We start from the raw sequence: 22,161 nt of genomic DNA, 5'->3' as shown, positions 1-22,161 counted from the left end.
TGCAGTCACTTTTCGCCCGTTTTCCGCGGGGGTTGCCAGTATTGGCTTCCACGGTATTTGGTGTTATCTTTAATGAATCGTTCATAAAACATGAACTAGCGGAGCAAGTCAGGGTCCGCGCCATCATGTTCGCATTGAACGCTACAAATGCGCATGAACAGTAAAAACACCGACATACATAATATCAAATGAAAGAAGATTGCATTGCCTCTCGAATGACATCAATCCCACAAAACAGTATTTAAAAGGAGATGAGTAATGACCTGCCAAAAAGTTTAGTTGTTGAGGGGAACGTGTAAACGCAAGGGCCCAACTCATAGCTCACACCCCAGCTCGTGCCTGTACTTTGCATGACGAGAAAACTTTAGATAGACCATAAAAAGTTGTTCGCAACGTATGCCAGCATAGCCAGAGTCATCCCCGAATAAAGGCATTAAAAAAACGATGAATTATTAACGTCCACAAATATTGGAAGCGGTTACTGGATCGTAAACACGAAACATACAGAGTAACGAGAAAATAACGCGTTACTTTCTATGTGATGTAACGCGATCCTTTTAAATCTCAGTAAAGAATATCGTATATTTAGTTGCTTTTTAATTGAGTAACGAGCAATATTTGGTTAGTTTATTTGAGAGACGTGTACATGTCTGTCACACGGAATGGCGTGCCCTCATATCTTGACGATAAGTTCTTGCTCGTCGATTTGGCGAGATATCCTTCTTTGTGAAGGGGTCGGATATCCTGTCGGCTGGCGGCAACATCCTCCCGTAAGACGCTCGCCGGCCCAGGTCGTTCGCTATGCCAGACTTAATTTGGACCGCGACGAATTTCCTGCTCCTGGTGCTGGTACCGGGCGTCCTGTTCTGGGTGTTCAAGCGTCGTCACGCTCACGGGCTGTTTCGACGACACGGTATACCGGGGCCCAGTCCGGAGCTTTTCTGGGGCAACTGGAACCAACTCAAGAAGGATCGCCTCCAGGTAGTACCCAAATTTGTTGACTGTAACACGCGACCGACATTAGGGAGTTTTATACCCCTGTCAGACGGGCTAGTTTAGTGTCACTACAAGCGAGTGCACTTCAACCCGTCGAAACACACTCCAAGTGTGTTGGTGCTACACGGGAAAACTTAGTGTCACTCCAAAATGATGGCAATAACGATGGGTAAGTAATGGGCACGCAACATATTACAGTGCATACGCATTTTTTCATAAATAACTTCGTCGTCTTATCAGAAACACGTTACCGCACATTGTTGCGCTAAGTCACGAGTTTGAATCTTAATTTAAATCCAATGTGATCATTACGATCAGCCATTTCAAGCCAGTGATACATGTCCGCACGACGGTACGATACTCTGTTTTACCTTATGATGTACCGCAGGAAAGGCTACAAGCGCGAGCTCCTTGCTCTAGGGCACATCTCGGCGGCACAAGCTCTCGTGCGTTAAGAGTAGCTCCCAACGCTATGAGCTCGCGCATCTAGCCTTCGCTGCGGCACAACATGAGGTGAAACGGAGTATAGATTGAAACGAGCAGAAGTAGGGATTGAACCCAGGATTCCTGTGTTCTGCAGCGCGAGCTTTCGCTTCGCGTGCTCCGAGCTGGTGTGCGCGAACCCACTCGGCCACTCGCCACTCGTCACAATGAAACATCATGGAGTCTGTGGAGGACGAGCTGGAGGGCGATATCCGCTATGTTGGACAGTGGAAGCGCGTGGTTGGGGCACTTTTCTCCGTGAGAGCCCAGCGCCTTTCAGATAAGAGGCAGCTGGACCTGGATGCCGACTCACAGGCAAGAATTTCAAGTGACATCGATCAGCAGCTGCCGGCCGATGCCTTCACCATAGCCGCTCTAATGACCGACAACCTACCCGTGATTATTCGAGAACGGTGGACTTTCCAGAGGAACGAACGGTGGTTCGAAGACACATTGCCCCATTTGGGCGAGTTCTATTTCAAGCAAGCCTTTCGCGTCTCTCCTGCCACCTTCAGATTCCTGGTGGAGTCTTGCAGGTGCCTCCTGGGCGTCGCTGGCCGTCGCGCAGGGGCCAAGGTTGAAAACTAGATCAGCCGCTTTTTTTTCTATAATGCACTACTTTCCTGCCAACAGGAAACAAGTGCGCAACTAATATTACTCCTATCAAAATAATGCTAATTTTACGCAGCGTTCATTTCTTCTATTATTTTAACTCCTTGAACACTGCTATCGAGATTACACACTTGGTCTACCGGAGCGAGCGTAGTGTGCTCCCCGAACTCACTTCATTGGAAGTGTGTTCTTCGGGCAGGGCTGGGGGATTGAGCTCAGGATCACTGGGTTCCTCTCCAGCGCGAGCTTTCTCTCCACGTACTTCGATCTGGTGGGCGCTTGCCAACTCGGCCACCGATACCCCTTAATAAAGACACGTTAAAAAAATGTGACGTTTACAATTCTCTGTAATGCCGAATCGGAGCGCAGCTCTTCAGGAGGAGGGAGGAAGAGTACGAAGTGGAGGGTATACCAGCTGCTCCCCCTCCGTACCCTCCCATCCTCCTCTCCTGTTCCCATCCCACTTAGCCTAAAAATTTCGCTAAATTTCCTGCTAAATTTAGCCGGAAAAATTTCCCGCTGAATTGACGTGTGACGTCACATGACACGTCATCTGAAATTTTAAGTGTGACGTCACGTGACGTCACACGGGCAAAGATTTTCCTCTAAATTTAACAAAAAAATTTTCCGCCAAACTTAGCAAAAACTTTTACCGCGAAATTTAGCAGGAAAATTTTACCCTCGTGACGTCACATGTGACGACACACGTGACGTCACATGTGACGTAATTTTGGGAACAGCCCTTAATGCAACGCGCGGTTACGCCGACGCCGCTCAACACAAAAACGGGTGCCTAGGAGCTGTGCTCTAAAACAACGTTACATTAATGAACGATTTTTATGCCAATTGGTTGATTCTGATCGATCATTGCAAGCCAAAATAAAGAACGAAGCATATCCAACTTTGGCGTTCGGCTTGTTCCACGGAAGTCTAAGAGGAGGCCCCTGACACTGCCTAATCAAATCATAATTATCGTGTTGTCTCGAATAGTTACATGCTGAAACAAAAGTAGGTTTTATCATTCTCTGCTAACCAAGATAGCCATGAATGACTGACTTTGTCGTCGTCTTTTATCAATTCAGCGCTCCGCTAATCTTGATTCAGATCAGCCTAAACTCCAAATCCACCCCACTATTTTTTTTTTTTTTTTTTGCAATGCCACTCTTTTACATGTCGTCTCTTTCACCAATTTATTTTTCTTTATAAAATAAAACTTACGCAACGCTTTTGGTTTCTGTGTTGATATGTTTTACTGTTGAAACACTCCTACTGATTCCACGCGCTCGATCGAGCGAAGTGAGTTCGTCAAACTCACTCCAAGCGAAGTGCGTTCCTCAGGAAGGAGCCGTGTGGCACACTACAGAAATGACACTAAGCGCGAAGTGCACTCGCTTGTAGTGACACTAAACTAGCCCGTCTGACAGGGGTATTAGACAAACCGTTACCAGTACCGCAACAGCGAAGCCTTTGAAGCGTGCTTTTAAGCGCGCAACCGGGTGATATCATGACCGCGAGGTGCGCGCTTAAAAGCACGCTTCAAAGGCTCAGGTATTGAGGTACGAGGAACACGGTAACGGTTTGCTAAAAGTCATAAATTTTTTTTTTCTTCCGGGGATCGGCAGTTTTTGAAATACGTGTATATAAAATAATTTTACTATTTTGTATTTGTTACTTAACTACATATTTGCATAATGTATTCGTAGGTTGTATTTAGTTAAACAAAGACCTATAGGTCCTTGAAATACACTGGTAGTTAAATAAATTTTCAAATACGACCGCCATTGCGAGAGCAAATAACACGTCTCGGTGTTCAGTCAGCCGAAGGTCGATCTGTTGTTGAGAAATGACATTGTTGGTTTTGATATAAGCAAATTGTCGGTGCAATGCGACTGCTAATTCGCAGAGAAAGAATATACCGGGTGTTCATTTTTAATTCCATCACATTTATTTTAAAAAATCCGTGAAAGTTACACTTATGCTGTTTGTGGAGGTGAGTTATACGGCCATGGGGGACATATTATAGGGGGCTAATCGTAACGATCAGTTGGCTAATTAACTAAAATTCAATATTTAACTTTTTAATTAATGAAAATAGACATATGGTTCCAATTAGAAACTTGCTCAGCGTCATCGAAAAGCACTAAATCAATCATTTTCAGGCGTGAGAAGCGTAGTAGTGCACTAAAGTTACCACTCGTGGAGCAGGTACAAAGCTAGCGGTTGCGGTAAGGCGCCCGCGCGATTTTTCCGTTTCTTATTTAGCCCCAGCCTTGTACCTGCTCCACGAGTCGTAACTTTAGTGCACTACTACGCTTCTCACGAGCTCAAAGTCTTTCTGAAAATGACTGATTTAGTGGTTTTCGGTGACGCTGTGCAAGTTTCTAATTGGAACCATATGTCTATTTTAATTAATTAAAAAGTTAATTAACGAATTTCAATTAATTAGCCAAGTGATCGTTACGATTAGCCCCCTATAATATGTCCCCCTGGTTGTCTAACTCACCTCCACAAACAGTATCAGTGCATCTTTCACGGATCTTTTTTAATGAATCTGTTCGAATTAAAAATGAACACCCGGTATATATATAAACGTCTGACAACGTACCCGTCGCACGCTGATACGATGGTCATTCACATCAACTGTAACAGGATGTCTGGTATCTGAAATCAACTAGCGATGAGAGACACGAGATAAGGAACAAACTGTTGGCACCAACCATTCAAGGACCCTCAGCTATATAATACATTCGGCCTTATCTTGGCAATGGGATTCGTATGTCAAAATATGATTCTTAGCAGTGTCGATCACAATAACCTTACAAAAAATATAGAATGGTGAAACAAGGAACGGACGGGAGGAATTTAAAAATTGGCTTTGTTTTTTGGGTTGCACTCATTTTCCCCTGCAAAATGCTTGCAGACGGTTATCGGACAGCAAGCTTTTTTTCAAGTTGAAGCATTCGACCTCAGTGGTTCACTTGTTTTGCTCTTCTCTGTAGCTTTTGTTCTGTGAAACACGAATGAGTGATAAAGAGGTCAAATGATATAACGCCCTCGCCTCCTGGAACAAATTTCGTTTTTTCTTTTGTTTTACAAGTCCATTGCCTATCACGGACTGCATAATATTTATCCCGCCTTATCTTATAGTTCAGTGGCGTCAAATAGATTTATTGTCAGATCTGATATTGCCGCTTCATGCACTTGGTTATCGGAGCATTTAGTCTATTTTTATTATTTCTCCATCAAGCTATGGGAATCAAATGTATTTGAAACATATTTAATTAAGATAAAATCATTTTTGTAGTATGTCGAATAATACCTGTTTACATAACTAATTGTGCTTTTAATTAAATACCTCTTTGCCGAAGTATTTTGTATTTGTGTTACGATACACTTTTCGAAGTATGTTGCCCACCCCTGGCTTCTTCTATAGCCAGGCTCGTATCGCCAGTGCTATACCCTCAACCCCCAACCCGTGTTTTTTCTCCTCGTTCCGCTGTTTCACGTCTTGACCGGAAGAACGCGCCAATCGAACCTTTTCCGGCTTACCAGTTTGAGAGTTACACAACGCACGTGTTCCCAAGTCGGATCAGGCTGGGTGGAAAACAAGGCTGCCATTTTGCTTGACGTAATCCGCGGCGTGTGATCTTCGGTGTGCTTGGGCGATCACAAGGCGCTGTGTTGCGTTCTAATGTCAAAATCGGCATCGGCCAAAAAAAAAACTTTTTTTTTTACAAAATGTGATTTTGCTTGAAGGGCGGCGTCGGTTTGAGCAGTGATGATGGTTGATCCTTCAGACCCTACAAAGACTTGGGGAGGTGAATAAGCATTCCCGACTATGCGCAGCTCACTTCATCACAGTTCTTTCGCATTAATTCCTCAGAAAAGCAACTTAGAAGGTTGCGTGATCGTTACATTGCCGCTAATAAGCAGGGAAACCATCCAAAGACAACCATCACCCAGACATTTTGCCGGCTGTGTTCGCTTACACGAAAGAGCTGTCAGATCTCAGTCACACGAGCGATGAACAAAAATTGCGCTTTTACGAAAGGTATCGCGTCACACTTCGTCTTGAGGATAGGCCCGTGAACTACGGTGGCTTCTCAACCCAGCTGTCAGGTTGAAACGGGAATGGGATGTCCTCGTCGTCGGCAATCTTCAGCTGTCACCGAAAAGTAGCGGAGACACATGAACTAGACAAAAATCCGACGCCCTGGAAAACTAGAAACCCTCAAACACGGCCACAACAACCTTTCAACCTTTGCCGGTAGGTGGCGATACGGGAAAAAGAGTGGACTGTCGCTGCGCGTTTGGATAGACTCGACCTTTCCCTCTTTGTAGGTTCCCGTGTTCTCCGCTGGGAACCCGCAAAACGCGAAAGCTTTCAGATTTTAGAATTTAACGCAAAAGGCTGCGTGAGATTTGCAAGTCACGTTTCCTATTTCTTCGTTAAAAATAAGCCCAGGAGCATAACGCGATATTCGAAGTCTGGTCATAGTCCGTAGGGAAGTACCACAATTGAGCGGGCCCCCGACCCGCTCTGTCGCGATGTATGGCTAAGAAAAGACAAGTCAGGCGCGCATTATTTCGCGAGTCTGCAAAAGCTTTGCTGTATAGGCATGATGCGTGCTGTCTGATACTATGGCAAACGTTTTCTGTGTACTTAAAAATGCCCATGGGTGCACTTTCTCGTTAAACAGTCAAAGAGCCAATAATTGCGATATACGCAGACAAATGAACAGGCTGAAAATAAGTCTAAACTTAAAAATCAAGTCTAAAATGTGACACCGACGTTTCTCGTGTTTCAGTCATGCTCCGTGTTGCGGAGCACACCTCATTTTAGGCCTACGCCTCTTTTCGACCCAATCATTTCCCGTCAGAATTAAAGGGTTTTTCAAAACATGGTAAAATGCTCGGCATGCTTTATACTTGTCTAAAACGTTTTGATATATGGGTTATCGATGATGCCCAGTAAGTTTCCAATTGAAACTGTGGCCTTAAAATGAACAAATAAAAAGTTACTTTCTAAAAAACAGAACAAAAAGTTACTTTCTAAAAAACAGAACAAAAACTAATTGTTCCAAACGTTATTTATTTTTTTTTTTTTTTTTTTCAAAATAGATTCTTGGGCAGACACCAACACGGCATTAGCCTTTTTTCTGTGCGATGCTTAGTTTACGCCGGAGCGATTTGACCTGCGTTCTCTGAAACACCCTGTATACTTTCCGTTGAAAGTTAGAAAAATACAAACCCGGTCAAACTTGAACCTTGATAAGGGCCACGACTGAGCCCTTCCGAAACCCAAATGCATAATTTGAGTGGTAACAAAGAGATTTAGTAGATCGTTTCAAAACACCCGATAACCCCAATAACGATACCCGATAACAATACGATGCGTGAGCAAAGGCGGTGACGGAGTATCGGGTATCGTTACCGGAGGCATCGGAACAATCTACTGAAGCTCTCGAATACCTCGTTACTTACGTTAGATACCGTATCGCCCGCCGACTATGGTCACTTCCAGCTGAAAAAAACGCAGAGCGTGGCGAGTCCCGAGCCCATCTACATCGCTCGGCAGCCAATCAGATTGCGGCATTGGTGGATAAGAACGCCGGAGAACCAATGATGATGGCAAGAGGCGTGATTATCATATTAGGCCACGCCCTGCGTTTTTTGAGCTGGCGGGATTATGATAAACTTACGGCGGTGTCCTATTTCCTAGAATATACAGGAGGATTTTTCTGATTTTCTGAAGAGATTGAACGCTTCGGCCTCTACGCAGGTGATGCAACAATGGGTCGACCGGTACGGGAAGGTGTTCGGGTTCTTCATGGCCGAAAAACCCTGCATGGTCGTCACGGATCTGGACCTGGTGCGGCAGATCTTTGTCAAAGAGGCGCACACCTTCACAGACAGGCCGCAGGTCGTCCTTGAGGTGGAGCCCTACATTAGTTCTCTGGCTTTTCTCCGGGGTAAGAATCATCTTCAATATAGGAGGGCTAAGACGGGAGAATTTCGGTGGTAACAAATGAAGCACGGTGGAAGCTCGCTGCCACGCAGCAACACCCTCAACGTAGTACAGGTATGGCGGCAAATGAGTACGTGCCATTGACGTTTCAAAGGCGCCCTCTGACGTAGATGTAACGGCGATGTTGCGTGTCAATTCTGATCGCGGTGACTAATCCCTTGAGATAATCAAGTTTGGTGACGTGTTCAAGGAACGCGATGGAAATTAGTCGTAGTCTTGGCCAACTCCACGTTCAATGCTCAAAGCCTGTGCATTAGAATTTTCATGTCATCACATCATAGTGAGATGGAGCGAAGACAAAGATTGTAGACGAGTGCTGCGGTCGGCGTTCGGCATAGCCTCGTGTCCAATCAACGCGTCGAAAGACGCCCGCCATTGGGCTCTGTATCGGGCATTGACTTCGATTCTTTCCCAATCGAAGCGATCCTGGCGGCGCAATGCCGCACAAAGCATCTTTGGTACCGGTTGTCTTCTAGGTTTCGGTTTCGATAGGCCAACCTCACTTCACGACGTCGCGTCAAGTGAAATACAGTGCTCGTGGTTTCAAATATGCTACTTTCCTTAAATTTATTATACTGTTGGTGTTGCCTACCGATATGGATGGAATGCTGCAGGAGTACGTTTTTTTCGGGCTCCCAACATGTCGGAGTTTGTGCGCAGGTAAACGCAGGACGACGATGGCACGTGAAGGAAGTATACTGGGCCAGTCGCCCTGTTTTGTCGGCTCCTCTTAATTAATCCGTGAGCCGGTAGGCTCATGCTGCATTTCAAGGCCAGGCCGCCAGATAAGTATGGGACGTTGCAGGTCGTACTTCTACTCCTCGCTAATCTTAGGCAGGCCCTAGCATAGTTCGCATAAATGCGACTTTGTCGCATCGAATCTAGTTGTCACATTCAATGCGGTCATGTAAACGGCATAAAGCGCTAAGGAAGCGCATCGCATTCAAGTCGCTAGACAGATCTGGACCGAGGTGGCGAATGCGCATTCATTCAGCCCACGTAAACGGAGGCCGCATCGCATTTAGGAACGGGGAGAATTAGGGGAAGGGCGCTCGCTGCGGGAGCAAGTGAACAGCTGAGAACATGGCGGCGGCCAACCTCGTAGGCGGCGCGGAGAGCGGTCTCGTGTGGTCGCCCGCAGTTATCTTCCGGAGAGAAACGCGAGGTTTTATTGCCATCACAGTGAGCAGAATATAGCCTAACTGCTCGGTGAGGGCGGCCCCCGTCCAAGTTATAGAGAACAAAAGCGCAGAGGACACGGACAAGTAGAACAGGGCAGGACAGGACAAAGCGCTCTTCTACTTGTCCGTGCCTTTTGCGCTCTTGTCCTCTCTAATGCATTACCAACTGGCAACTGACCCAGTACTTGTTTCTAACCCCGTCCAAGCCTTGGGAAGTAAGACTTAAGGCCCGTTCACACTCTTGCAAACGAGTACGACCAAGAGAGACAGGACTTGTTGAAATCTCTTAAAATTTCTTAGGACGAGAGAACATACTGGCACACTGGCGCCATCTATGCGGTAACCCTGGAACAGCATTTCAAAACAGCGAAGGTTTTGCGGGATTTACGAGGTCAAATGTGCGAAATACCTATAATAACGGCTTTATTATGACGTTGACTAAAGTGTTTTGAGCCAAGAAAAAAAGGACAATGTGCGAGAGCCATCAAGCCAGGAAGTTCCCATCAGTTCTAAAAAAACAATTCCCCTCACCTCAATCAGCTTATCCACCTCGCTCCCTGGTCGACCGTGTATGATCAATCATCGGCTGACGGAGCCTACGACCTCTCGCTCAACATATCAACAATTCAGTACAATCGTGTTCACCTTAAGGATCAACTGGAGGTGCGGCAGCCTTCCATGGATGACAAAGGACATTTCAGTCTTAATCAGACAGTAAACACTGGCTGTTCAAAAAAGCGCAAAAAACTCGAAATACCACTCATCTTAACCAAGCAAGTACCGAAGTCAAGCATCTCGTTCATATCTCCCATAACGATTCCCTACAGCAACTAGCAGCAAACGCAACCTGCCAAACCAAACTCTTGGGCATGTTTTCACTATGAAAAAAAAAATGTTCCATGCGCCGTTTCACACATCCCGGCAGGCGCTATTCCAATCTTAAAGACATAGCAGAGCTCTTCCCTTACCACTCTTCTCAGGCTGCAGCATAAGTCGACTCTACCGCACCTAACCTTTGACCCTCCCAACCCACAACTCTGCCAGTCGCGGGCACACCAGCAACCACACTCTTCCATAATCATTCTTAAAAGTGAAACATACGAAGCCCTTGCCCCTGTCAACTCCTCTCAACGCCCTGGACCAGACGGCTCCACCCTGCATTGCTTAAATCCTGTGCTGGCCGTATCTTTCCCATCCTCACTCGCCTCGTCAACGATTTTCTCACCCACAGCTCTGTTCCTAAATTCTGGAAAGTTTCGTCAGTAAAGCCTCTCGGAATGGACACGGTGCCCCTTCAAGTCTGACATCCACTCATACCGACCAATCTTCATAACCTCCATCGTTTGCCAAACAATGGAGAGTCATTAAAAATCGACTCTTAGCCCACCTTGAGTTATCAAACTTCCTTAGCCCCCCCCCCCCCCCCCCTCCCCCCCCATACGGTTTCCGCCCCAGCAGGAGCTGCGAATCGGCCCTTGCAGCTGTCACCCATGCACTCAGCACCAGCCTCGACAATCGAACTCCGTGCGAGATCGTCCAGTTAGACTTCAGAAAGGCTTTTAACAGCGCAGACAACAGCTTGCTCCTATCCAAATTCCAACAGATAGGAATCTCCGGTGTGAGGAATTAAAAATTTACTTTTTCACAAAATTACCTTATTCTGCAAGGGCTCCTTTCGTGATTTAGCACAAACTGGAAACACTACTAACAGGTAGGGTGTTCATTGAGCTAGGTTATGTGTGCCATTGTGTGTCAAAGAGCTTTGAGAAAACTAATTAAAGAACACTTTGTTCAAGATCCAGAGAGAAAAAGTCTTGTTCTTGACCACTGGCTAACACAACATGATGGCAGCAACTGGTTATTGTTTTTTCTTCGGTGACTTCAGAACAAGGTCTACTGGCACGACAACCGGCTGTGGTTGTCGTGCTGATGGCAACAGTTGCAGTATTCAGGAGCCTGAAGCTCCAATTGCCATAACTGCTCCACAGTTTGCATGCCGAATGCTGAGAGACGACTCGTACAAAGCAGGACTTGATCTATGTAGTCCTCACAGTTTGAAACCTGGCTCGCAGGTTCCAACTGCATAAGGTTTTTCCTGTCAAGAGTCTCATAGAAGCCAGAAATTATTATGCGTCAGCGGTATCCCAGAAATTCCCTTTCTAACTAATGACTTGAAAGGGGTTTTCAAGACAGCCCTGACTGAGACAGATGGTGATGAGGGAGAGAACCCTCCCAGCCACTGCTTTTTTTTCAGATATGCAACAGATATGACGAGTTGCAGGTTATTATAGAGTGATCACTTGTGGCCTGCAACATTCATAATTGCATAAAAGATCATAGGATAGATGCCAGAACCTTCATGAGGAACGTTATGCCGAACTGTCGATTTCTGTGGCCACACCTACAGCTTCACTCTGTTTCAACCTAAGTTTACAAAGAAAAAAAGGCAGCTGCACTTTGGAGCTAATCAGAGCAACGATGCAAGGCTTGTGAGAGCTCTCCGTAGGAGGAGTATACTCCCACAATATGTTGTCACGTCCCTCAGCCAAATGTTCCGGTTGGCTCGCGCGTGCCATAGCTTTGGTAATGCTATGGCATGAGTCCATAGCATTACCAAAGCTATAGCAGAAGGATGAGTCGACCTAGTTTCAGTAACAGTTCACCGCATGTACGAATATGACCAGAGAATGCTCATACCACCAAAGGATGAGGGTGGACGAGTTTCCCAGCATACGGTCTCCGATTTCCTTCTTGTGGCCCAGATGATGAGCTCCCTCCTGAGTTTTCTCACTTTATCCCCCTGGTTACTGATGGTCCTTTTCTCGGGTGTCCGGCCCTTGCAGCTTGCCTCCACACGTCTGTCGCCCTCGATGTATTCTCTTTAATTCTCCGAGGAGCCATCGTACTGGATCAAGGGAAGTAACAGCATACGGGGGGGGGGGGGGGGGGGTGAATGGACAAAGTGAGACATACCTTATTTATATTCCTAAGTTAGAGAAGTACTGTGGGTCTAAGCGCAGATAAATTACGTCTGGAGCTTGTGGTTGGGTTGCCTTGCTGCATGCCCAGCTTGACGTGCCAAGCGCAGATAAATTATGTCTCGAGCTTGACGGGGGGGGGGGGGGGGGGGGGGGGGGGGGGGGAAGGGGGGGGGGGGGGAGCTCGACGCATGCTGAACGACAGGTGCCAAATGCTGTCATACCCACAGGGTATCCTAAGAAGAAAGAGAAGACAGGTGTGAGTCCAGGAAACTGGCCTTTTAAGAGGTGCCTTCCCGTTAATTCCCTTCGAGGCACATCCATCTGACTAGTCAATTCAGAAGTATGTTCAATGTACCCAGTCAACTTGCTCAGCCTGTTTGTAAATATATAACAACTGGTAAATTCACTTTTTAGAATGTTGCGTTTTTTTTATGCTTATACTTTGACGCAAACTTCTCTTTTATAATTTTATACATTATCAAACCCCAGGTTCGGCTCTGACTAGCGTCATTTGCAACGATATTTTAAATTTTTCCAGTAAAGTGGTGTGAAACCTTCGATGCGTGCAGGTTACGAAATCATTAAGCGTGAACGAGCAATTAATTAAGTTCGACCGTTTTACAAGTCACGTCCGAGGTACATACTAAGAAATTAACCGAATCACATGCACTGCGTTGGAAAAAAGACGATCGTGCCATGTCTGACGCGAAGGACAGCATGAGCACATGTAAAAAATGTTTGCACCCACCAGCAACGAACTTGAAGCGGAATCCCGGCATCTCGAACGGCGAAGTGAGTCCCCGGCTTTTTGGCTTCTTGCCTGAGCAGGCCCATTTAGAACACATTCATAGCGTGATTCAGTAACTCACATGACATTAAAACGCCAAGCGAGGATCCAGCCGAAAAAGAAGTATACTTGGAAAGGGACATTCGCAGAACAGCTACACCAACAACGCCCACAACGCGACCCGCGACGTTTAAAGACATGGCTTCGGTTAGGGCAACGAACTTCGAAATCTAACGGTCACTACTCGATTTTTCCTTTTCATAATGGTTTACCATTATAACCTAGCTTATAATGTTTTATAAAAATATTAACACTAACGCATTCAATTTATTCTACTGCGATTCTTTTTTACCCTATTTTCTTTTTTTGTCTGTTTTTGTTTTACACCTTCAGTTATCGCCATCAGGCTTGAGGAGCGCTGTGTATGCGCGATTACCGAAAGTGGCCTTGAGTGGGACAACTGGGTATGATTTCACTGTGGTGTCGAAAGGCCTCGACATGCGATGCACCGGAAAACATGGTCACGTGGTGCGGCTGGTGCCGGAAACGCACCTTTAACTTTGATCTCCGACACGGCGTGGCGCCACCTTCGTGTTGGACTTGCTGCGCGTTTATGTAACGTAGTCTCTAGAGCACCGTCCAAAGGCACTTTTGGAGAGTTTAAGTGCTGTCCGAAGGTACTCCACTTACGCGCTCAAGTGCCGTCCGAAAGTCTCGTATAAAATGAGTTCTCAAAACAAATTTTTCGAAGCTGTAGTGTAGCTTAGGGGTAAGAGTTCTAAAAGGGGGGAGGACCAATCCTTCCAGCCGTTTGGAGTGAGGTCCTGGGGTAACTGGGAGAGGGATTCATGTCGACTCTGGTGGGCTGCTGCGCAGCCCCAGAATCTATGCTGGTTCGAGGGGTATCCACCCTCCAGAACTCCAGAAGTTGTGGTGGCCATCGCTCGTTCATCACAAACTATGATGGGTGACGGAGACCGGCACCGCTACATAGGCCCGGACCTGGGCAAAGATCGAAGAGCTTCCACTCTTCGGTTAAAATAAAGTTTCTCTCTCTCCCTCTCTCTCTCTTAGTGGTAAGATGTGTGCCCCATAAGCCAGCGGTCCCGGGTTGGATCCCCAGTGGAGGCTTTCTTTGTTTTCTTTTTTTTTTTTCTCGAACGGTTTGTTTTGTCGACGCATTTGGCGATATATACATTTCTTTTTTACGAGTAACACTGAAAAAAAAAAAAACGAATGTTGTCGACGAAATTTTACTGAACATAATAGGGAGTTTTCGTAGATCGTTTTCGCCGTCCCGCGAGGCCCTCCGCAACCCGCTACGATAGCGGGAACTCCACAGTCAAGGCTATCGGCGCGCAGGTACAGTAGCAACTTCTTCGTTGCGGAACGCTTAGCGGAGGGGGCAGCGCGGTCTACGAAAACTCCCTAATGGTATGGGACTTCGTTTCCGGAGGTGCATGAGGGACAACAGGGCTTGGTTTGCCGGCTGGACGCCGCAAAGCGGCGTGTACGACGGGGCCAAATGATGGAATAGTTTTGTAATTGGCAGCCGCATACTGTCGCCGCGGGGTGTTAACGAGCTCCCCAGTGATACACGCGCCGTCCGACTTTCTTTCGGACGGCACTTGTAGGGCGCGAGTGGAGTGCCGTCGGGCGGCACTGTAGTGTAGACACAGCCTTTGTGTAAACGTCGCCGCGTCGGCTTCATTCGAAGGATGATTGGAGTCGATGCGTTGAAGTCGCATTCATGTAAACGCGGCTCCTTTCACTGGAGGTATGTGTCTCAACGGGGTGCTGTCACTAAGATGAGTGGGTGCAATACGGGCGAGTGCCAACTTTATTTTTGTGCAGTGCTGAGGTGCACTACTTCGTCAACGGCACGATCGCAACCGAAACCGTGCCATCCTCTCCATGGACAACCATGTCCCATGATGCAACGTGCTGAGTGTTGAATACATAGAGTTATTACAATAAACGCTAGAGACTCAGGTGGCGCAGTGTGCTGTTCCATTTTGAAGCAGACAGCAAGCAGTCAGAGATTGACTTCCGGTAATTCATTTCTATGGGAAAACGAGAGTGCATTTTCTCTCTGTGCTCGCTTATAAGAGCAAATATCACAAATAATTTGTACGTACTAGGCACATTGGAACATTTCTCAGTCACGCAGACGAAATAATTGGTCAGTTACAGCATTCTTAATTGGAATTCGTGACATAAAAAACTGTGTTAAAACCGCTTCGTACGTGCATTTATGTGCACTGTCGGACACTGTTAGCGCGAACACGGCGTCGACGGTTTCCAGCATGGGGGATATACGTGCCACTGCCAAACGAATGGAGGACATGTGGAAAACCAAGAGAGGCGGCAAGAGCTACGCAGTAATACTATATAAGTAACTCCTTGTGCACGCAGACGATCAGAATAGATTGAAAGCCACGTAATATAGTCAGGTTTGCAATAAATAAGTACTGCCTTCTTCTTTCTGTTCATGAATTGTGCGAAGACGCTTCTTCTGGGTTCAAATCATCACCCGCACGCTCCAAATCTTTGCAAATAGGGGGAGCCAGAGAGCAGGTGCCCGATAGAAACTGCTCGATATAAGAAATATTAAAAAGATACACCTTTTGTAGCTCACATGCTTTATTTTTTGCGTTCGAATGTTTCTTTAACCAATCGTAAAGATGCACGACGGAGTCATTTCCATCCAATGACAGGACGGGCATATTAGCAATATACGGGGTGTTTTTTTTTTTTTTTTTTTTAAGCTGAACAGGTTTGTTTAAAAAAAGCCGTGAAGGTTACACTTATGCCGCTTGTGGAGGTGGGTTATGCGGCCAGGGGGACATACTATAGAGGGCTACTTGTAACAATCAGTCGACTAATTAATAAAATTCGTTAATTAACTTTTTAGTTAATGAAATTATACATATGGTTCGAATTAGAAACTTGTTCAGCGTCATTAAAAACCACTAAATCAATCATTTTCAGAAAGACTTTGAGCGCGTGAGAAGCGTAGTAATGCACTAAAGTTACCACTCGTGGAGCAGGTACAAAGCTAGCGGTTGCGATATGGCGCCCGCGCGATTTTTCCGTCTCTTATCTAGCCCTAGCCTTGTACCTGCTCCAGGAGCGGTAACTTTAGTGCACTACTACGCTTCTCATGCGCCCAAAGTCTTTCTGAAAATATCTGATTTAGTGGTTTTTGATGACGCTGAGCAAGTTTCTAATCGAAACCATATGTCTATTTTCATTAATAAAAAAGTTAATTAACGAAATTTAAATAATTAGACGACTGATCGTTACAATTAGCCCTCTATAATATGTCCCCCTGGCCGTATAACTCATTTCCACAAGCGGCATAAGTCTAACTTTCACGTCTTTTTTTAAACAAATCTGTTAAGCAAAAAAAAAAAAAAAACACCCTGTATAAGCACCATCGAAATGCTAGCAAACCTTGAACACACTCTACATTCCTTTCGATTGTTAGTTTGCTTAGAATCGTCGCCCGTTTTCACATACATTCCTTGAAACGGAGGTTTTGGCCTGAGCTACAGCGAATTTTAACATCGTTCAGTGGTAAAAAAAATTTTGTAACTAAAGCAATTACACTTTCACAACACCAATAAAGGTACATGCTATCCGGTACAATTGAAATGACAAAAGTTATTCATGTTATTTTCCGGCGAAGAGAAAAAATTCACACGCGTTTTCCCATAGGAATACACAGGGAGGCTGGAAATGTAGACTGCATGCTATCTGCTTCAATTTGCAATCGGAAGTCCCGTAGACGCTAGCGCCAGCTGAGCCTCTAGAGTGTATTGTAAAAACTCTGGTTGAATATGTGACTTTCTTTGAATTTATCATAATGTTGGTGTTCCCTACCAATACGCAAAAAACTCTGAAAAACTTTTTTTTTTTTTTTTTTTTTTTTTTTGAGGAAGGGAGGGTTGTATTTTAGAGTTTCAATAATTCGCCAACTGGGCAATTGAAGCATAAACCACGCAACTGCTATCCGTAGTCAAAAAAAGTCACATAATACAACGCTTGCAGTGTTCCCTGCTGGGATTTTTCAAAGTAGTCCGTTGGCGCCATCAGGCAATGACGGCGTTTTATGGAAGAAGAAGAAGATGTTAGCAGGTTTTGATCATTCAAGGAGGTGTTCGTTGTATTAGGTCGTTCAGTGGCAACACCAACAAACCTCTCGCTCTCGGCGGGCCATATCAATTACTCTCGAAAGCAGAAAAAAAACCAAAAAAAAAACCACTAGGTTGCCTGGAACGTGCCACCGTGGTTAGATCCACAATCGGGGATGTACCACGGTGGCCAGACTAGGTTTTGAAATGTGGTTGCTCACTAAGGTGTGTATGAAACCACGGCAACATCAATAAGGAATATAGCTATTTCACTTGATGCCTAATATGGTACAAACGCTGTTTTCCAGGCGAGGAATGGAAGAAGGTGCGCACCGTGCTCAATGCCACCGTCACCGCCAGCAGGGTGAACCGTTGCTCTGGAATCGTGAGCGGATGTGCGAAGGAACTTGTGCGAGTCCTCGAAGGGCATCACGAACGTGACGAGCTTGTCGATATCATGGACGTGGCCGAGGGATACTCCCTAGACGTTATCACCAAGTGTGCACTGGCATGGAAGGTGGGTGCACGTGTGGTTATACCGGACAACGGTACACGCGACACATGAACACTGTAGAATCCATCGTTTGGTTATAAACAGGACGCGAGCACATCTCGAGCATCTTATTGTTACTTCGCAACCAGTCAGGTTTGCGGCATAAGCCAATGAAAATGCAGAAAAAGAAACCACAAAGCAGAATCGTGAAGTAAATAAACCATGACCTACGTTTCTCAAGTTGTTGGCGACTATATTAGCCTATGCACTGGGTGTATTGGGGTACACCCCTTGTCCCATATGTAACACCCGAAAACAACAATTCTACGTTCAGTCCACAGACGTCGATTTGATAATATTAACTTTCGAGAGCGGCTTGATAGTCGACCAATACAACTTATTAAAATAACTAATGTACGCATTGATGACTGCAGGAGGACAATGAAGGTTTTTTGGCACTGCTGCAAAAAGTTCTTTTTCTAGTCTTTGATACACAGATTAGCTGTTTAGTACGTTATATCCAACAGCTATTAAGCCGCTCGTAAAAGTTGGTATTGCCAGCTCGACGTCAGTGGACTGAACGTCCAAATGTAGTTATGGGGTGTTACACATGGGACAAGGGATGGACCCCTATACACTTCCTATCTCTAAGGGTGTAGATGAGAAATTATGTTGACTTGTGGAACCCTCAGTGGAACGCAATGGCATTCGGGCGTTATGGTGCACACTGAAGGCGTTTGTCCTTTTTTACTACAGGTCATTAAAACAAATTCAGTATAGTACCGACAGATCTGTCCTATTAACACAGCTGCTTTAATAACAGATACTTAGAATAAAACCCATACTTTCTTGGACGGGCTAGAGATTAGGGGTTAGGAAGATCATGCCGGTTTGCAAAAAGTTGCCAACGGCAAATAAAAACCAAGCGAAAGCTTTAATTCAGATTTTAAAAAAAATGAAGGACGTTTACAATTCTCAGTAATGCGAAATTAGAGCGCAGTTCTTGATGAGGAGGAGGGCAGGGTATGCCCCTCCTTTCCCTCCTCTCCTTCTATTTAGCGAGAAACTTTCGCTAAACTTTCCTGCTAAACTTAGCGGGGAAATCGACGTCACGTGACCTCAACACCAATTCAGTTTTCCCGCTAAATTTACAGGGGAAACTGTGACGATCCATAATGCAACGCGCGCGGTTACGCCTACGTTGACGCCGCTACACCCTTTAACGGGCGCCTAAGAGCTGGTCTCTAATAACGATTTCTCTACTTTCTTAGTGTTTTTCGGCGCGCTTCCCGCCCAAAGTGCAGAACACGCAAACTGCGTCGCCCGACCCTGTTTTCTGTGTCTTTTGAAGTGTTTTGTTGACAACTTCAGTTCCCTTGGAAAAGTTTCCTTGTCCGTGTGTTCTGCTTCGCGTCCACCATGCAGGTGAGGCGGTGTTTGTGGCTCATTTTCGTTTTTCGCAGTCGCTTGTTGTTGGTCGTCGCTCTTGTCTGACGAGGATATCTTGAATACCAATATTATTCCCGTCGCTTAACTTTTCCTGTATGTTTCCTGTTATCTTGATGCTGTAAAACGTTCTCCCCTTCGTTAGAAAACAAATACGTATAGTACGGCAACGCAATAATTGTGGTTAAAAAGAGTGTCTCATGTCTAATCCACAGGTAAACTGCCAACTGAAGTCGGACGACCCGTTGCTGCTCGGGCTCAGGCGAATATTTGAAGATTTAGACTCAACCGCCATCGAGAGCACTCTCGCCCTGCCTGGAATAAGGGGCATCCTTAAGCGTATCTACCCGCTGACCAGTCTTTCTAAAATGCTCCATCGCATCGCCGAAAACGTGCGCGACACTGTGGAGAAGCGGCGCCTAGGACAAAGCCCCCGTGAAGACGACATGCTTCAGATGCTGCTTGACGCTCAAGCCGGTGTTGAGGACAAGACATACAACGTGCAGAAGAGCGGTCTTCTCATTGAGGACCGTCACGTCATTGGCAACTCCCTCGTTCTTCTTGCCGCTGGCTTCGAGACAACAGCTACGGCGATTGGATTCACGCTCTACCTTTTGGCCACGAATCCCGAAGAACAAGAAAAAGTACATTCCGAGATTGACGCCGTGTTACACTACGACGATGAGATCTCCCTGGACAGCATCCAGAATCTCAAACGCCTGGACATGGTGATCAACGAAAGCTTGAGGCTGTACCCTGCCCTCCCAATTCTGATTGCAAGAATATGTCCCCGGGACATGACCGTGATGGATCAGTTCATTCCGGCTGGAGCCTCTGTTTTCGCTCCCGCTTGGCACATCCACCGAGATCCCGAGTCCTGGCCCGAGCCCTCCAGGTTCCTCCCGGACAGGTTCGCCGAAGAGCACCCGGAGCGCCATTCGCTCGCGTTTATTCCGTTCGGCCTAGGGCCCAGGTACTGCTTTGGGAAAAGATTAGCTTTGCTCGAAGTCAAAATGGCGCTTTGTGAGATTCTGCGCAAGTACAGGGTGATCCCAAGTGAAGAGACGGTCGATCCTATCCCAGTGACGGTACCCAACCTGGTACTTCGTCCAGTAGATGGCATCAAACTGAAATTCGAGAACAAAGCAGAGCGGTGAATGAACACTTAACGGAACAAAGTGAAATAACGCACATGAGCGAGTAAACATGGTTGCAAAAGTTCGTCTTGAAGGAGTTTAGCTGAAGTGTTACACAGCTATGGTCACTCACAGCCTAAGAAACGGACGGCGTGGCAGGGCCTCGTACTATCGCTCCGCAGTTGACTAATTGTGGTTTTCGGAGCTAAGAACTCCGATGAACAAATCACAAAGCGAGAAGCGCTTTGTGATTTGTTCATCGGAACCTACACATTGGCAGTGTAGGTTCAAAGGAACCTACACATTGGCAGAGTAACGCAGAGTATAGATCTTTCGAACAATCGCGTTCAGCGAGAGAAAGGAGAGAGAGAATTTTTATTTGCAACGACGCTTGGTCCACTTTATCTTTATGTCTACTGCGGTAATCAGGCTGCTGCCATAACGATGTACACACGGCCGCGGCCATGTGTACATCGCCGCGGCCGATTATGTATTGGTGGCAGTGGATTCGGTGTAAGCGTAAGCCAGGCCTAATTAAGGCGTCGGTCCCACGGCCGCCATCTTGATTGCTGGTGCGTTTTAGTTTTTTACGTTACTTAAAAGGCAGTTACAGAGCTGGCGTTTTGCACGCATCTTTCTAATATTGGTGGGTAAATTACAACCAAACATTATTGACATAATTAATTTACGTGATCAGAAAATTGGAAATTTAGAAATCGCATACCGGATCGCAAATTTCTCGTTTACTAATAAAGTTAGGATTACCTTTTTTTTTTATTCATTCGTATTGTCACGGCTGTGGGCTTGTTCTGTATAAAGCCCTTTATGCGATTTCAATTTTAAAATAGCCTTAGAAAATCAACCTGCATCGTTAAAATAATGTTTTAATATTTTTATCTTGTTTTAAAATTGAAGCCGCAAAAAAGGCTGTATACAAAACAACCACAACAGCCATGACAGTATGAATGAAAAGATGGTGGTCCTAACTTTATGAAAAAAGGAGAAATCTGGGATCCGGTACACGATTTCTAAATTTCTAATTTTCTGATCACGTAAATTAGTTATGTCAATAAAATTTTGTTGTAATCACAAAAATTCGTGCAAAACGACAGCTCCGTAGCGGCTTTCTAAGTGTCGTAAAAAATAAAACGTTAATCACCAACAATAATGATGGCGAAAGTGGTACCGCCGCCTTAACGTGTTCTGATCATGACCTGTAGCTTTCTGCCACGGAATTCCGTGAGCTGCGCCCGTGCCCAGAATCCAATGAGTCTGGGCGATAAGCGTTAGAACGGTGAATAGGTTCTTAGGCGAAACATTTCGTAGCAGCCACAAGAATTGAAATAGGATTACCCATGTCCAAGTTAGTTCGTCTGATTAAGGTAATTGTAGCGTGATATAAATGTGCTATGAATGTGGTTCATGATCGTGATGAAATAAATTTGAGGCCGGGGGATAAAAGAGAAGCATAAAAAATAAAAAAAATATATAAAACAAAATCAACGACGCCTCGTTTTGAGACGTCGTACAGTCCTTTTTCTATTTCTGTTCTCTGGACCTATGGTGCTTCTCATTCAGACCCCAGTCTCGGGTTTTATTCATCATGGTTAATGTTCACCAGCTCGCCTGTACGTTAACGGTGATTTAGAAATATTCGTATAAGGTAGGGAGAGTATGCAACTTTAAAATAAGCGCTTACATGGGCTATGAGTCATCAGGTTGTTGATGTGTTGCTTACACTGCACGCTGTAGAGTACGTAGCCGGCGATATAAGCGGAAACAGTGGTTCTTGAGAAAAATGTAATGTGAGACGCGCCAGGCGCGTTAGGTGTAAAAAGGTAACATTGTGGTAGACTGGCAGGTTCCATAATTTCGCTTTACG

At 45.7% G+C, this 22,161-nt stretch overlaps 1 protein-coding gene across 1 annotated transcript; it reads left to right on the top strand.

Moving 5' to 3' along the window:
* The first annotated feature begins 740 nt into the window (after positions 1-740).
* LOC8026824 (cytochrome P450 3A4) lies at positions 741-20,364 on the top strand. Its single transcript, XM_029985162.3, has 4 exons — positions 741-981; positions 7,874-8,063; positions 17,513-17,721; positions 19,359-20,364. The coding sequence occupies exons 1-4, from the start codon at positions 802-804 to the stop codon at positions 20,298-20,300; spliced, it is 1,521 nt and encodes a 506-aa protein (XP_029841022.3). The 5' UTR covers positions 741-801; the 3' UTR covers positions 20,301-20,364.
* The last annotated feature ends 1,797 nt before the right edge of the window (positions 20,365-22,161 follow it).

The sequence above is a fragment of the Ixodes scapularis genome, unplaced genomic scaffold, assembly GCF_016920785.2.
Source record: "Ixodes scapularis isolate PalLabHiFi unplaced genomic scaffold, ASM1692078v2 PGA_scaffold3__209_contigs__length_174095766, whole genome shotgun sequence".
NCBI lineage: Eukaryota > Metazoa > Arthropoda > Arachnida > Ixodida > Ixodidae > Ixodes > Ixodes scapularis.
Note: the sequence above shows the minus strand (reverse complement) of the source record. Positions and strands in the feature narration are given on the sequence as shown.